General features: G+C 41.5%; 1 protein-coding gene and 1 long non-coding RNA gene across 10 annotated transcripts in view; one reads left to right on the top strand and one right to left on the bottom strand.

The window, feature by feature from the left end:
* Positions 1 to 14843, bottom strand: part of PTPRM (protein tyrosine phosphatase receptor type M) — a 466670-nt gene extending 451827 nt beyond the window's left edge. For 3 of the 9 annotated variants that reach the window (XM_065830254.2, XM_065830255.2, XM_065830256.2), the window contains exon 1: positions 14307 to 14840. In XM_065830254.2, coding sequence (XP_065686326.1) covers positions 14307 to 14379 — 73 coding nt within the window. In that variant the 5' untranslated portion in view covers positions 14380 to 14840. Of the gene's footprint in view, positions 1 to 14306 lie in introns of all 9 variants that reach the window. The other 6 variants (XM_065830251.2, XM_065830253.2, XM_065830257.2 and 3 more) reach the window with 6 other exon arrangements.
* Positions 14844 to 14888: 45 nt separating this feature from the next.
* Positions 14889 to 15576, top strand: LOC139827175 (uncharacterized). Its single transcript, XR_011737464.1, has 2 exons — positions 14889 to 15125; positions 15387 to 15576. It is a non-coding gene; the product is annotated as an uncharacterized lncRNA (long non-coding RNA).
* The last annotated feature ends 1068 nt before the right edge of the window (positions 15577 to 16644 follow it).

Here is a 16644-nt window from a genome sequence, read left to right as displayed (position 1 = left end):
AAAATTCTTTAGAAAGTTCTGTCATTCCTGGATCTCAAAGTTATTTCATCTGCAGACCTAAGCCAGTACAAGTCGCATTTGTTACCAAAAGACAGGCTAAATTGTTTCAGCATGATTGCCTCCCTTCAGCAGAAATTTATAATATAATGTTCTTAAGCTTTGGTCTCAAGATATATTGGATTTGAATAAGTAAATGCTAGATTTTTTTTGTAAAACATACAACTCTTAAGAACCACTCACCTAACAAAATACTTTAAAAAGCATGATATCGTAATCACTTTGGGAGCTACACAGAAATCTGTAAACAATACAGGCTTCTACAGACACGTCTGAAGACAGTTAGCTTTTGGCAATGACTTCTGGCTGCTCCGCTCTAAGTAACATAATAAATATACAGTGTGTAGGTTGAGAGAACCAGTGCACATGGAACAGAACATTGCAGAAGCCTCTGAATTTTTTCTCTCAGGACAGACACCAAATTTTTTGTCACTATGCTCTACAAAGTATCTTAGTAGATGTGATGCAGAAATAGAAAAAGCTCTTTAGGAATATAAGATGATGTGACACAATCTGTATATCCTATTATTTTAATTTATTGTCCAGGCATTTCAAATAGCATTAATTTACAACAGTAAAAAGGAAACACCTAAGTACATACAGGACCCTGATAGCTTCAAGTGTAAAATACGAATTGTTTCTCACAACAGCTTAGAATGCTGTTGTGTATAAAGTGTATAGAGTAAAACTTGATACCATGGCAATTCTATCTCATGTACACACAAGAAATGTATGGAGTAGCCATGAATATTTTCTCTTCAAGAAAATGAATTTCCGTAGGTGCAACATTCCTGTATCAAAGGTGCAATAGTTCACAGCCATCTTCCACATCAACATAAAAATTTATTGCGAGTGATGTCAAAATCCATTAGGCCCCACTTTGTTTGTTTATCACTGATCCACTGCCACAGGCAATCAGCTACATCTCCAACCAGGCTGCATTAGCAGGCTGACTCCATTGCAAAGTAAGAGTGAGGCGCATGAATCACCTCAGAAAATAGTCTCAGTTGACCCAGCTCGATTTGCACAGAAAACATATGAGGAGTGCTCATGAAATCTCGCAGCACAGCTGAGCAACAGGGGAAGTATCCTCCATCTCCAGGTGGGTCATGAACATCTTTGGAAATAAAAGTCTAACTCCAGTGATTTGTGGAAGTGTCCATCTACCTGAACTTCTCACAGGAATATACCTCTATCAAACTCATTATCCTGCTACACAACTGCAGCCATTTTAAAGCTTTTGCACAAACTCAACAACTCCCGTGTAGCTGAACCTCCACACAGTGTATGTACACAAGATGAGAGTAACCCTTTTGTATTCCAAATCACAGCCTCACCTCAGCTAAACGCAGAATCTCACTGCTTTCAAGTCACTGAGACACCGCTTGGAAATCCTCAGCCACTCTCAGAGTCACCCTGCTTTCCAAATTTCGTAGTCTGTTAATACTGTAGAAGGCAGCAAAATAAATCTGTTGCCGTCTCGGAGCTACGCATCTCTGAAGAAAAGATGCCAGTAAAACTTGCTCCTGTCATTAGAGGAGACAGAACCCAACCAGTATTCAGCTTCCCAAAGCTCTGTGATCTAATTCTACACAAAAGGCTTAATAAGGTTTAGACTCATAATACAATTAGTAATTTAGCTCACAAATTAGACTATCTATTAACACTCCAGCAGAGACATCAGCCATATGAGGATTAAGAAGGAATCTTCTGCTCTCAGTACGGATGGGAGAACTTGAATCCTTTAATAGCTCACGTCAGCTTCTGCACAAGAGAACATATATTGCATTGCACAGATGCTGTGAGCATGACCAGCATCCTGCTCATATATTGAACTTTCATTAGTATTAGTTAATAATTTGCACAGGAAGTACAGAGTGGAAACTTTCAAATTCATCTTAAAGTACAATTTTAACTGGTCAAAATATGTACTGGTAGAACAGAATACACTGCACATGCATTTAAATGCATTAGAAGTGCACACAAAAACAAGGGTCAAAATTAACATTCCAACATGGACAAACCACAGGTTTACCCAAGGTATGGATATTATAAAACACTTAAGTGCAGGATTTAAGCAAAAAGCAACTATTCTCCAAATCTTTGTGTACAACATTTGTTCTGAATCTATGAAGAAGCAAAGTAGATGTAGTAAAATATTCTGCATTACCATCTCCCCATAAACAGTGCTCAAAAGATTTAGAAAAGAGCTCATACCTCTAGCATACTACTTAATGGCACTTTGTCCACACAGAAAATAATTCCAGATGAATTTTCAGAGGCAGGCTGAGTGGGTAAAAATACTTATTACCAAGGAACTAAAACTTAAAGTGCTGTATCTGAAAAGTGCTGTTCCAATTCCTAGAAAGTTGTAACTACATTCCTACAAAATGCTGATATTAGTGTGTTCATGCTGACTTGTATTAACACCTGATTTACTTGCAATTATTATGTCAACAGGAGCTTTTTGTAATTATTTTCATAGTGTGTCCCAAACAGACTGCATTCATCTTTAGGTTTTGAGTTTGTGTTTGCATAAAGAGCACCAGTATTACTATTTCTTTTGAGCTTGAAAAGTAAACAAACAAGCAAAAATCTTTATCAGTTTACTTCACACTCTAGTAAAAACTATTCACACCCAGATAATATTATGAATAACGTCCATCTGGTCTGAAATCTAGATCTGGCCACAGTATCTCATTCTCCACTAGCACTGCCTGCTGTTTTATCAAGCATTCAGCATGACTGCACTCAGTGCAAAGTAAGACTTAAATTTACTCACTTACAGTACTTACTCATAAGCACATGCTTTGCTGGCACGTGTGCTAGCATGTGTATGGGACCATTTGACCTAATTTGTCTCAAGAAAAAAAAATAAACAAATTTGTTATGGTTATGAATACTACTCAGTCATGAATTGTATCCCCAAGCTTCCGTCATAGCTCTCCCAGATGCTCTGGAGCTTTCCCAAAATGTGCACATAGATCTCCAAACTCTGAGGGCAACAGGGTGGCCCCTGGCAACACAGGTCATCTTCATCAGCCCAGTCTCAGCTCAGCCACAGCTGCCCAAGGAACAGAGGTGGCAGAGGAAGGAACAAATTTTTTGTGGAACGTGGTGACGAGGAGCAGACAGGAACAGACAAAAGAAGGTGGAGAGAGCACAGGAGGTGGCAGGTAACCAACATATTCTTAAAGGCAGCCGGTGGTTAAGAGCTTTGTTAAATACCTATGTTATTTGCTGTGGAATAGATGGTATTAAAGTGCAATTTTAGATGGAACTGAGAGCATGTAAGAACCCTCCCTCTTCCTCTGCACAAAATTCCAGAGTACACAGCTCTAGCAGATTACTATAATTGGCCAATTCTTTCTTTTATTGCTAGACCACTGTGTAGAGTCAAAGCACTGAAATCATGTGAATGGGACTGCTGGTGAATGTCACATATTTGCACAATGCCATTTCCAAGCATACAGATCTGATTTTTTTTTTTGCAATTCTTGTCCCGAAGGTCCAGAAATATACATCATCTAATTCTGGCATACAAGCCAGAATTAATTTTTCACTGCTGCAAAACTAGCATGACACTGCAGTTTGTGAGAACTTTAACAGAGCCAGCTCTGGAAAAGTGCTATTTCTCACTCACAGCGAGTCAGTGGTTCCCAAACTGTGGTTTGCGAAATTCCTGTGATCCACCCACTACCAGCACTGATTTGAAGCAAACAAGCCTGTCAGATACTATTTCACTGAGGCACATTTATTGTGGAAGCCACAAATTTACATTCATTTTGAAATTAAGATGTTAAAGATTACGGACAGCTTTCATTACAAAGTCTTTGTGTTTGGGCTACACATCAGAAACTGACTTAATTTTTGCAATGAACACAACAAAACCAGCAGCCAAGCAATAACTCTCCAAACGCAAGCTTCCATGTCGCAGCCTGAATTCCAACCTGTCACGTGTAACCAAAATCTCCAAAGTAGTTTCTGGCCAATGCCAGAATGAGTCCACAGCTTCTCTCTGTTTCCATTTGTCACAGAGTCTTAACAGGTATCTTCCAAAATAAGAATTTAGGCTTCCAAAGACTGTATCTGTTTCTCTGTAGAAATCAGAGAAAGAATTTCAAATGCAGTGGACAACACAGGCACAGTTTTTGTTCCTTAATTTCCCTTGAAGCAACCTTGGCAATACAACTAGACCAAGCCCAGATAAGTCTTTATCTGAACTTCTCAGTCTGAACATACTCCAGGCTTCACCCCTACTCCCAACTCAGAATTACTATCTACACTTCAAGACTCCCGAGTCCACCATATGACATAGGAAGGTGCAGGTGAATGATGCTGAAGTACACATTGAGTAATGGGTCTGCCAGTGAATGAACACACAAGCACAGCAGTATGTTCCTCTGTGGTTGAAAACCAAACAGAAGCAGCTGAGGAATAATATTCTTAAGGGGTTATTTCCACATCGTCCACCTGCATGGATAATCTTATGCTAAATAGTGGGTTACAACATGAAGAGCACTTTGAGGGGTTTTTTTAAGTTCACACCTTTTTGTGCTTGTGTAAAGTTTTTAATGGGGGTAACATTTAACTCCCCAATATTCAGGATGCAAAGATGTAACAGAATCTAGTTGACAAACTGACCTTCTGTTTAGCAATTTTACCTGTAAAGATGCAGCTCTGAAGCTTCTGCAAGACTCGTTTGAAAACCCCAATCCACATCTGCTGTTGCTGCATGGCTGCTGTAGAGGCCAGCTCTTTATTTGTCTAGGGTGTATTTTAACTTGTCTTGGGCTCCTGGGCCCTACACAATTTCAGTGCCTATTTGTTCTAAAGGGTGTGTGCTTGTCTCAAACACTCAAATAAATTAAGCAGTCAAACTCCAATGTTTTCCAAATTCCCTAAATGAAAATGCTAGGCTAAGTCACTCTTACTAGCCTAAATTTATGTATGCAATCCTAACAAATCTTAAAGTAAAAATAAATAAAACACACCTCATGAACTTTATATGTGGTCTTCAATCCATGTGCTTTGCTGTCACTATAAACAGAAGGTAGTAATGTTGGGCAATACACAGGCTTCTATTTCCCATCTTCAGCCTCCAAGGTTTTATATAAATATTAACTTGAATTGTGTTTTGGTTTTGTTGGTTTCCCGTGACACTCACAGACCTAACCCCAAAAGGCTGCGTTCATATTTAGAAAGCTGCATAGGTTTTCTCCTGAGCTAAAGCTGAATTGAGATGACATCTCTCAGATACAGTAAAGAGGGCATCAACTGCACGGTGCCTTAAAATTATCACCGGGACAACAGTTTATCTTACGCAACTGAAAAATTACTCCAGTAGTAGCTGTCTCTGCAGAAGTTAAAAAGAGCTTTAGTCATGTGTTACGTAAAGTGCCCATATTAAAGTATTGAATGCAGTGCTTTGTAAAATAATCTTCATCAACTCTGCAGAATTCAGAAAAGGTAACATTAAAGGAAGAAAGGCTATAGGACTTCTCAGTCATTAACAGAAGAACTACCCCATCGAATCCTATGGCTCTTGGAAATGTCCACAATTGTCTCTATCTCCTAAACATGTGACAGTATTTAAGCACACTGTGCAGTTTCTAGGGAAAACTGCAGTTATAGCTGGTGACAAGTAACTACCGTAGATTTTTCTCTAAATATGTTGGGATGTTCTGAATTGTCACTTTTTTTTCCCCTTTTTTAATGGAAATTTAGCAAATTTCTCAACTGTAAAAAAGAAAAAAAAAAAAATAATCCTACTAGTCAAAACTAAACAAAAGCTCACGAAAAGAACAGAAACGCCTGACCATGAAGATCCTCCCCCTTGCCACAGTCCAATACCAGAGCACAGACCTAAATCTGGGTCTCCCACACCTACACAGGAGTTATGATGACAGAGTAACTGATGATCACAACAGGAGACAAAATATATATATGTCCTTTTCATGCTGTGGCCAGTGGTATGATTCATGTTAGGCTATGTCATCCCAATGTGGAACCTGAAAAATCTCCAGGTTCAGAAAGTTCCACTGAGAGATAATTTCCTCATTAAGATTATGATGTGTCTTAGAACAGTTAAGTAAAAGAGATCTATACTATCAAAGTAGTAATAACTTCTAAAAATTGTACTCATTAGAACATTGTCGATGCTGAATTATACTGGTTGATCGAAACATCACAGTGATTATAGCAAATTATATATATTCCTACACAGACTTGCAAACAGTGTCAAACCCTGAAACAAATACATTTCCTCGCAATTTTCTACCAAGACTGTGAGCACACTTTGAACAGGCTGTAGAGTTGTTGGGAAACATCGGACTTCTCACAGCGATTTTATTTACTAGAAAGATGGAAGAAGGAGTAGGTAATAATGTTTTGGTTTGTTTTTTTTTTTTTTTTTTCCCAAACAAAACAAATATACCAATCACATAAGGAGAGAGAGCAACTATACCAAACAACTACAGAGAAAAGAGCTACATCTGATCTGAGGCCTCACACGGTTCACTGAGATAGCGATTGACTTTCATGTTTGTTTTCAACTGCTGGCTGAACTTTTTGCCAAAGCAGTCAAAAGCCATGAAAGTGAAAAAAGCAGAACTGAGATAAACGGTAGCTTCTATGCATGTAGAGGACAACGGGAATCCCTTGAGGAAACCTCAGCCTCTGCTTGGGATATAACCTGGTAATATTCTTTTTTTCTCTACATACCCTCAGGAACTATGTAGACTTGATAACCAAAACTTTAGGATGTGCATGTAGATGACCACTTTTTGGTCATAAATTACTGTATCAGCCAGTAGAATTACTAAGCATCAGTTCCCAAAACAAGGAAATGTTTGATCTTAGAGGGAGCAGAAGAAGAAGGGAAAAAAAATAAACCTCCCCTGCAACCACCTCTGAAGTGAGTACACCATAAAAAATGCTGAAGTCTGCTGGGAGGTAATAACTCAACTTATTAAGACACAGACATACAAACTAGTGCATAGATTACAAGCATATATACAAGTATAAAACTGAACAGGTCATGGATGGAAATTACTCTGTCTAGTCTATATTCACCCAGAAGACCAAAAGTGAAAAGCCCCTGTATTCATTTATCTGTAAGAACAACTTCATTATGAAAATCTCAAGTCATTACTGGTCTACTATCCATCCACCTGAAGGTACAAAGGAACTCCTGTAATATCCTCCTCAATCCTATGTCAGAATCTCATCAGCACAACTAAACAGTTTTTCCATCTAATCAGACTGCCTTTATGCACTACAGAACTAAAACAAAGGGCTGCAGACAAAAGTATTTTATCTAGCACGTTAGCTGCAAAAATTAGAAGTCTAAACAAGATTGGATTTAAGAGTTAGGTATAAAAAAGGCAACAGGATTCAAGGCAATAAAGCACGATCCTTCTGAAAACTTCCCCAAAATAACTGTGCCATAAACCTTAAGAAAACACAACCAACCAAATAAAAAAACACCAAACCTATCCAGCTCCAATACAAGCATGTGATGCTCTATTTCATTCTACTAGAAGATGAAGAGCTAAAGTAATGAAAGAGGTAATTAGCTGTTACTTATTCCAGAGCAAAATAATTTCTTATGATTAACAAAACAGTATGTAAAAGATATTTATAATAGCTTAACACTGAAGAAGATTTAAAAAAAAAAAAAAAAAATCCACACACAAAAAAGAAGAGGGGGAAAAAACCTAGCCAATCTACCCCTCAAAAAACCCTACTGTAACCAAAAGTTACTGCTCTCTAAATCGGGGCAGATTGGGGTGGGGGGGGAGGACCAAAACACACTCATAATCAAGCAAAATGTTGGTTTTACACCATTCCACAGAAAAAAAAAAATTAAAACTAATTAACATCCTTACACTTAATCATATGTGTAAGGATAATCAACTATTGCTATGTAAAGCTGTCAGAAGACACATTCAAGCCTTGAATATATTATTAAAGATAAACACATTCAAAACTAAGATGACAAAAATAAGGACATGTGAATAATCATAAGCCCATTTATGTTTTCCAGATATAATTTAGCTCTTTTAGGACTTCAGCTTTTTTTCTAGAACATCTCTTCCAGCAAGGTTCATCTCTTACACTTCCAGAAAATATTAGTTATGCCTGCCTTCCCACCTTTCCCCCCAAACACCCTCATTCTAACCTGTTTTCAGAACTCTTCCCTGCTGATACTGCCCTGGTTTTGTCCGAACAAACGTGGTCATTACTTTATTTCCTACTGTTGCTCCTTATGTGGCAAAGGGTCACTGCGGAGTCAGATGCTTCTGTCTGAGATATTTTCCCATTCCCTGCAGCTCCTGGGCATATTTTTTAGAGGCATAAATACACCTTTACTTTTACTGCTGTTATTCTCAGAAATCTGGGCACAAAAATATCTTTCCTTCATTTTTAAAGCATATATGGGAGACTTAGCATCTGTACCTCCTCGTAACATTAATGTAAGTCATATGGCTTAAAAACCAAAACAACACATTATTCCAAAATCAGTGCAGAATTCCACTGACAGTAACATCATTTTTAAAAATACTTATTTTGAATGGAATAGAAAGCTTCTTAATAGGTTCTAAGAAGACATACATGTAAGTTTTTATTTAAGACAAGGATCAATCAACATGGTTAAGATACAGCTTTATCTGATCTCTATAGCAATTACACTTGCATTTAAAACAGTAGGAAAGTATTAATAACTTCTTTGTAATTTCATGCACTTTATTATGTATTTTTATTGTATTGGAGCATTCGTTCATCCTTCTGTTGAATACTAACACTGATACTGAAATCAGCCTTTTTAAAAGTAATCAAAAGTTCATTTGTATTATAATCAAACCGGTGCAAACAAGCCACCAATAGATTACATTTCTCTAGGTCACAAAAATCCATCATATATTTTCACACCTCCCCAGCTCCAAACACACCTACATTCTCAATAAAGCCCAGTTTAGAGAGAAGTGGATTTAGAGATGCAGCTACACCTAGTGATCAGCAGCAGATCACAGCAGGCAGAACTCATGAAGACGCTGCAAAAAATCTGCAAGAAGTATGTGAACGTCGTGGGGTGAATAAAGCGAGACAGGAAAATTTATTGCCTTTTTTTCTTTCTTTATAAACGTATGACCACATGCTACAAACTGGTTTTGTTTTCCTGAAATCCTTTTTAATACGTTGATAATATCACACATCAAATCAGAACAAATCTGGAAGTTATCAGCAAAATCAAATGAAACAATCAAATGAAATTAAGAGCACTCTCAGGTTTTCCTAAAGAAACTGAGCAGATGTAAGATAATTCGTCTGCCTTCAGACATCAATCAACAAACAATCTGTACCTGGGAAAATTTTCACAACTATTTCTTTACATAAGTGCCGTACGTGTGAGCTGAAAGGCTCCTAAGTGCCAGTCATTTTTCTGTGGAAACACCTTTAAAACCTAGTGATGTAGCGACCACAAATATGTGTGTGGCAGTGATACTAACAAGCTTTAAACACCCTCAGAGAAAGGCATAAACCTGCAACATGTGAAACACAGGACCAGTTCCCAGGTCCTGACCCCCCAACATCGCTGCACTATCAAGTCCACACTTCTCATCTTCCCCTTGCTGGATCCGACGACGCAAACTGAACTGATCATCTCAGCAGTGATGTGTAAAACTGACCTGGCCACTTGCAACTGGGCTGTTTGACATGTTCGCTGGCCATCTGTGTGTACGAGCGAGCGCACATAAAAAATAAACATCCTCCACATTTTTTCAGGTCGGATCCAGATTACATTAGCCAGGTGGAGTTTAGAAGCTTACTTGCTCCATCCTAACATGTTTTGTGATTTGCCTGAGGATTTGGTCTCTCTAGCTGTCTATCTACCAACTTCTCTGAGCACTAAATATATTATTTTTTTCATAAATTACATGCTGCTATGTTGTTTCAGGACACTGTGATTCGTTTTCCTCGTGGATTCTGACAACTGCTAAATCGTGAGACCAAATAAACATTGCAGGATTTTTCTCACTCCCCCCTGCCCCATGTTAATACATCCTTGCAATATTTTTGTAGGATTTATTTTTAATTTCTGATGAGGTTTCATTACTACCTTTCGACATCGGAACAAGCCCAGAATAGCTAAATAAAATAAATTTTAAAATTCAACCCACATACTCACCACACAGTTTCTTTTTTGGCAAACTGTGCCACTTCGAAAGCCCAGACTCTCAATTTCACCTGAAGCATTCTGAAGTACATGCCAGTTTACAGGGGAACACAAGCTTTATTGCATCTAACTGTCAAAAATTAAGGAAAAAAAAAAAAGACATACCTAGAAGCTGATTCTTCAACATGCTTCCATTACTTTCCTGGACTATTCTAAATATTAATACTCTCAGGCATAAAACACAAGTCATCCACCTGTTCACCTGACAGCAAGAAGTTTGGTTTGAGAATATTCCCTCACAGCTCTCACTCTTTAGCAAGGCCTAGTCCATGCTATGAACTTTAACTGGAATAATTTTGTTGATAAGCCGACAACTGTGTCAGCCACTAATACAGCTGCATTTTCACTGACATATGTGCAGGAATATGGACCTTTATGGATGAAAGGAGAGGAAGGAAAGCAGGTGGGATGAGCAATACGTGCAAAAGCAGGATATGTTAAAATGAGATACAACCATACTTGGAGCTCCTTGCTGGTAAAATGATCAGAATAGCTATTAAAGGCTTCCAAACAAAGATCCTGAATACTCTGAGAAATCTCTTTAACACAGTTAATTATACCAGAAACTTTTTATTTTCTATACATTGCTCTGATTGCCAGGAGCTTCATTTCAGCTTTGATAGGACCTATGAAGACTTAACCTATATTCTTTCTTTTCATCTTCCCTCTCTGCAGTCACCAAACATCAACATCATCACAGTAAGTTTCAACTTCAGCATGTCAAACTTCTTCCTTACATCTGTTTTTGGAAAATGCAATTCTTGTTTTTAGCGTGCCTACATCCAAAAATGAAATAGATGAATACAAGGCACAACAGCTATTCAACACGCAAGTTTTTGTATTTTTAGTATATGAAGTAGCTTGAGGACTAGTATTCTCTGTATAAAACCTTTACTAGTCACTAGAAAAGTAATTTTCAATTTTTGTATAGCACTTTTCCTCCTGTTCTTCTCATAATTGCCACTAGTCCGGGTGCAAAGCTCCCTATGAATGGCTTCCTACAAGCACTTTTAGTCAGTCCATCCATCCACACACATCTCCTTCACTGCAATAGGTTTCATCCCTTCTCAGAGAAAAACTAAAACTTAAAATGCCCTTTCTAACTCTCCACATTTCTATGTTTGACCTAAATCCCTTACAGGAGCGGACTGCCTTCCCTGGCCTGAATGATCTACCACGGAGATGGAAGAAGGAATGCGGTGGAGTCAGGTGGCATTTAATAGGACAGGAGCACCTCGTTTCAGGAACTTCTGTAATGGCAGCATCCAGTGTTTGCATGGGCCCACTTAATAACATATATGTTAAAATTATAAACAAAAACCAGCTTAATTAGGTGTGCTAGTTTCTCATAAAGAAACTAAAACAAATTAAAATAAACAAAAAACCTACTCTTGCAGTAAGATCCCAGATACTTAAAAAAAACAAAAAACACTTAAGCAGCGTCGTCCGTTTAAGACAATGTTTTTAGTAACATATCTTAAATTCAAATTCTGGAAACCATTTGCTTCTTGAGCTGATGAATCCTGAATTTTAGATTCTGTAGTTAAGGACTTGGAGAAAAATCTCATTGTTATTAACTGTTAAGCTGCTTTCAAAAGATTACTTGAAAGCTTCCAGGCCTTAAAAAGCCAAGATCTGATCTTTCAGTAAGATTATTTTCTAAATAAGACACTCAAATAAAACAATAGCTGATGATAATGTTAAAACCAATGTCTGTAAAATAAATCTGTCATTTTAGAAAAGGGTAAAAATAAAAATGGAACTATAAATGCCAAAGATTACCTAACTCACCCACTGCTATTCTTTGCTCAGAACATGTGTGGAGTTGGTTTTGTTTCTTTCTTCTTTGTTTGTTTTTAAACTTTTTATAGGTTAGTTAGTCATAGAACTCCCATCTGCAACAAGGAACAGCTATTACAAAAGATAACCATCCAACTCAAGGGCAGATTTTTCTGTAAGCTAATTTCTGTGAAACGGATGCATCAAGCTTTTAACAAAAGCAACAGCAATTTTTTTCCCTCAAGCAAAAATGACTCCTAGGCACGCACTTCAAATGGTGAAGTACAAAAACGGAAATTTCACCATTTTGTTCCGAGTGCCCAGAATCAATATTAAAAAAAGTCTGTATGCACATCTTCACAAATAATCTTTACATTCAATATTTAACATACATGCACACATGCATACACAGGGCGAAAGCCAGATAGATTCTGCATTCCGTGACATTCTTTGCAATTTCACTGAAGTGTGTAAATTGCAGCCTCTGTTATTCTGGACTTGGGAAGGGTTGGAATCACACCTTTTGAATAACAGTCTGCACCCATCATTTCTGAACTGTTTGTGTTTTATATCGCATCTCCTTCCACAGCGTGCAGCAATGGAAATGAATACAACAGATACAAATTTAACACTAATGTGGGATTGTTCTTCGGCAACATGAATGGCACTCAAATATTATCCCTAATAGAGTATCAGCATATCGCACACACACGTCATTTAAACATCCAGGAGAATAAGAGTTGCCCCAGCTTAACTTTAAGCAAGAAGTAAGACAGTTTGCCCAGGTCAGCAATGAGTTGTGGATTTATCTTAACAAAGCAAGAGCTCTCACTGAAGTCTGGACACTAGACTTCCAATATTAATGAGTTATAGGACTAATATACATGAGTTCAGCTCCATAATTCACTACAGAGCATAGCTTCATCCTAACATGACTGTATGGAAAAGATTTCATCATTGTTATATATCACCTCAGTACAAAACATTTTTCTGCTCAGGGATCTTCGGTCTCATCTGCAATAAGAATGCTGGCGAGAAATTAGAGGAAACGCAGCTGCATATACAAAAAGTCCCTGAAATCTAATGTAAAACAAGAATTTTTTCATTTTAAAAAAGTTTAAAAACAGACCACCAATTCCTAGCCATAAAACTTGCTTTAGCTAGAGTGCTGCATAGAAGTAACGTGTAATGTACACAATATAAACTATTCTGCAGCCTGAGCAACAAGGAAAGTCAAAACTATTGCTTCCCACCAGATCAAAACACACTTTGCATGAACTGAAGACCAGATGTCTTCAATTTAATGTGCCTTTCAGTTGCACTAACTTCATGTTAGGAACAAAACAAACAAAAAAAAATGCGAAGTTACTCTTCACAGTGAAGCACGCAAAACTATTTCACAACCCAAATTTCTGTCTAAAATTATGGGTTTCTTCAACATATAAATAGGACAGGGGTGCAGGTAGAGGACTGGAGACCAAGATAACCATACGCAGCTCTAGCACTTCAGGGTACAGAGAAACGCTGTTGATGGAGCACTTCTTCACGGGATGAGAACCCTGACACGCCGCAGACGCAGGAAGCCTCTGCCCTGCCCGCCCAGGTGAGGATTTTGGGGGGCTGCAGAAAACGAGGGGCCAAGGCTTTACCTCCGGCTCTGCCAGCATCTCACAGCCGCACCTACGGGCAGCGCGAAACGCGGGGAGCTCCGGGGGCGAGCGAGAAGGAACCGGCAGACAGGGCGGCGGGGGACCCTTGTGGGGCATCGCAAGTTCTCCTTCCCCCGTCGCCAGCTCCGTCGCCGGGGCCCCGGCGGCGGCTCACCTCGCCCCTCCGCCCCCCGCGCCGGGGCAGAGGGAAACTTTCGGGAAGTCGACGGCGGAGAAACGCCGGAGGGAAGCCGAGTCACGCCCGCCCGTCCGTCCAGCCCTGCCCTCCGGCTGCCCGAGCCTCGCCAGCCTCTCGCCCTTCGCCTCAGCGCCCGACGGGGTAGAGGCGAAAACCTAAGGGCATCCCGGCACCGCCGCCGCCTCCTCCGGACACTTTCCCCCGCACACACACCATGTACGCACCGGCTCCCAAGTGTCAGCCCCGCCAGGGGGCCGGGGAGAGGAAAAAAAAATAAACTAAACCAAAACCCAACCGACTCCAAAATCGCAGCCCTTCCCCTCCGCCGCCCCCGCCCGTGGGAGGGCTGCGCGACCCCGGGGCAGGCGAGGCGACTCCTTACCTGTGAACGTCTGCGCTCCCGCCGCCAGCAAAAGTCCGGCCAAAGTAACCAGGCAAGTTCCAACTTTCCCCATATTTCCACCCCTTCCTGCTCCGGATCCAGCAAAGTGCCAAAGTGTTTGCCAAAGTAGGAGGCGCCCCTCTCGCCCCCCTCCAGTCAGTGGGGCAGGCAGGGAGGGGGGAGCCGGACTCCCCCACTTGGTGCCCCGCAGGCTGTTTTCCCGTCCTCGCCTTCTCTTCGCTTCTAAAGGCAAGGAAAGAGGGGTGCGAAGTGTCCGGGGGCTGGCTGGCTGCCTGCCTTCCTCCGGCCGCACCGCTGCCCTCGCCCCAGGGTCCGCACCGCCTCCCTGCTCGGACGCCCCACGCCTTCCGCCTCCCCCGGTACTCGGGGGTGGGGACGGGACACCCTTAATCCCGGATTCTCTTCGCCCGGCGCCGCCGTTAGTCCCGGTTTAGCTCGGCTCCCTGACTGACTCGCGGTCCCCCCCGGCAGGCAGGCAGGCAGGCTAAAGGGAGCGCGGAAAGTCACGCCCAGCCGCCGGCGCCGCCGCTCTCCCCCGCTAGAGGGCGAGGCGGCGCGGGCCGGCAGCGGCGGGGCGCGCACAGCGCGCACAGCGCTCCGCGTACGGCCGCGCCTGCGGAGCCGAAGCGCTAGAGTCTGCCTCCCGCCTCCCTCCCCCCGCCCCGTCGCTGACCCGACAGCGGTTTTGTTTGCAGAGGAGGTGGCTGCGTGCCTGGCAGGACGATGTCGAAAGTTCCCGGACAGCGGGGGAGAGAAGGGGAAACCAAGATAAAAGAAAAATCTCAACCAAGCGGCTCGGTAACTTTGTCGCGGGCCGGTCCCGGCGAGAGCCGCAGGCGCGGGAAGTTGGGGCCGCCTTGGCTACCTGTACCCCCGGGACGGGGCCCAGTGGGAGCGGCTGCCGCCGCCCCCAGCAGCCCGGCCCCGGGGCAGCCGCTCGGCTGGCCCGGCGCCCCCGCCCCGCCGGCCTGGCGCTGCTCCGCGGCACCGGGACAGGGAAGGATAAATACAAGAGCGAAGGGAAGCGCTGGCTTTTCATAATCGTTTTGTTTTTTACAGGCAAGCTGGAGTCTGTCGGAAGAACTAGTTCGAGGCCACAACTCAATCCGCCGCGAAAAGCCTGGGAGCCCTGCCCTCACAGCGAAAGGCTGATGATACTAAAAGGAAATTAAGATTTAAAATTAAAATGGGTTTCTGCGAGCTGGCGACGAGCGGCACCGTGTTGTAAATAAATTGCTTCTCATTCGTGTGTTTGCTAATACAACTGGAGCGCCTTGCCCAGCCCTCAGCTCCAGGCACCCCTCGCCCCTCCGGATCGTTTCGGGGCGGCGGGGGAGGGCGGCAGGAGCGCTGGGCATTGCCAGTCCCTCTCAAAGCAGGGTCGCAGCTTTTACTCCTGTGAGTGAGGAATGACGTCATGAACTGGCAGGGTTAGGTAGTGAATGATGGGAGTAAAATCACGTTAAAATAACATTTAGCTTTGGTTATTAGCAGTCTGTGACTTCTGGCATTTATCTCTATGTCACATATGAAATACAGCTGCTTGACAATCTTTTTCTCTTTGGGGCTTGGGCTCCTGGTGTCCAAGACACTGGAAGGGTGTGTTTGTTGGTTTTAAACCAGTTCTTTCTAAATTAGACTTGTAGTGGTGGAAGTATTTTTGTTGGCTATCACTTTCAATTAAAGCTTTCTTTTTATTTCAAGTGAAAGCATGGCCAACTTTAATGCATACTTATTCCCAATGGGTTACAAATAAAACGGTAAAAACAAGAATCTAGGTAACACTGCAATTAAGGGTTTGAGCTGGCAACCTCAAATGTATGAGCTCAGGCTCTAGGTTCTCATTTTTCTCCAGCACAGATCCTGTTTTCTGTGCTACTCAAATATATAGTGAGTCAGCTAGACCCTCATTTCAATCAAGTCTTCACCCATCCCCCACATGGCAGTGTGAGTTGCAACATGTCAATGATTTGTGCACATTTTGGATTATTTTTACCTATAATACATCATCTTCAAAGTTAGGCACACAGCTGTATCATTTCCAGTGATCATCCAACCGTGCTGTTGTCAGGACACTGCTCTATTATATTTTTGTGATGTGGTTTTTTATGTGATGCAATCTTCCTGAAGGTACATGAACTTTTAGATGTGTGGGGGTAAGGCAGCTACCTCAGAAGTTAACGCAAGGGGGCAGAACAGCATTAATTGTTGTGTTTCTTGACGTCAGACTTTTTATTTTGAATTGTGAGCACTCTCTTCGTTTGTTATTTGTCTGGAAATTCCCAGCCTTCTCGAAAAAAGTTATCTTAGTTCCCCA

Source organism: Patagioenas fasciata, chromosome 2 (assembly GCF_037038585.1).
Source record: "Patagioenas fasciata isolate bPatFas1 chromosome 2, bPatFas1.hap1, whole genome shotgun sequence".
Taxonomy (NCBI): Eukaryota; Metazoa; Chordata; class Aves; order Columbiformes; family Columbidae; genus Patagioenas; species Patagioenas fasciata.
Note: the sequence above shows the minus strand (reverse complement) of the source record. Positions and strands in the feature narration are given on the sequence as shown.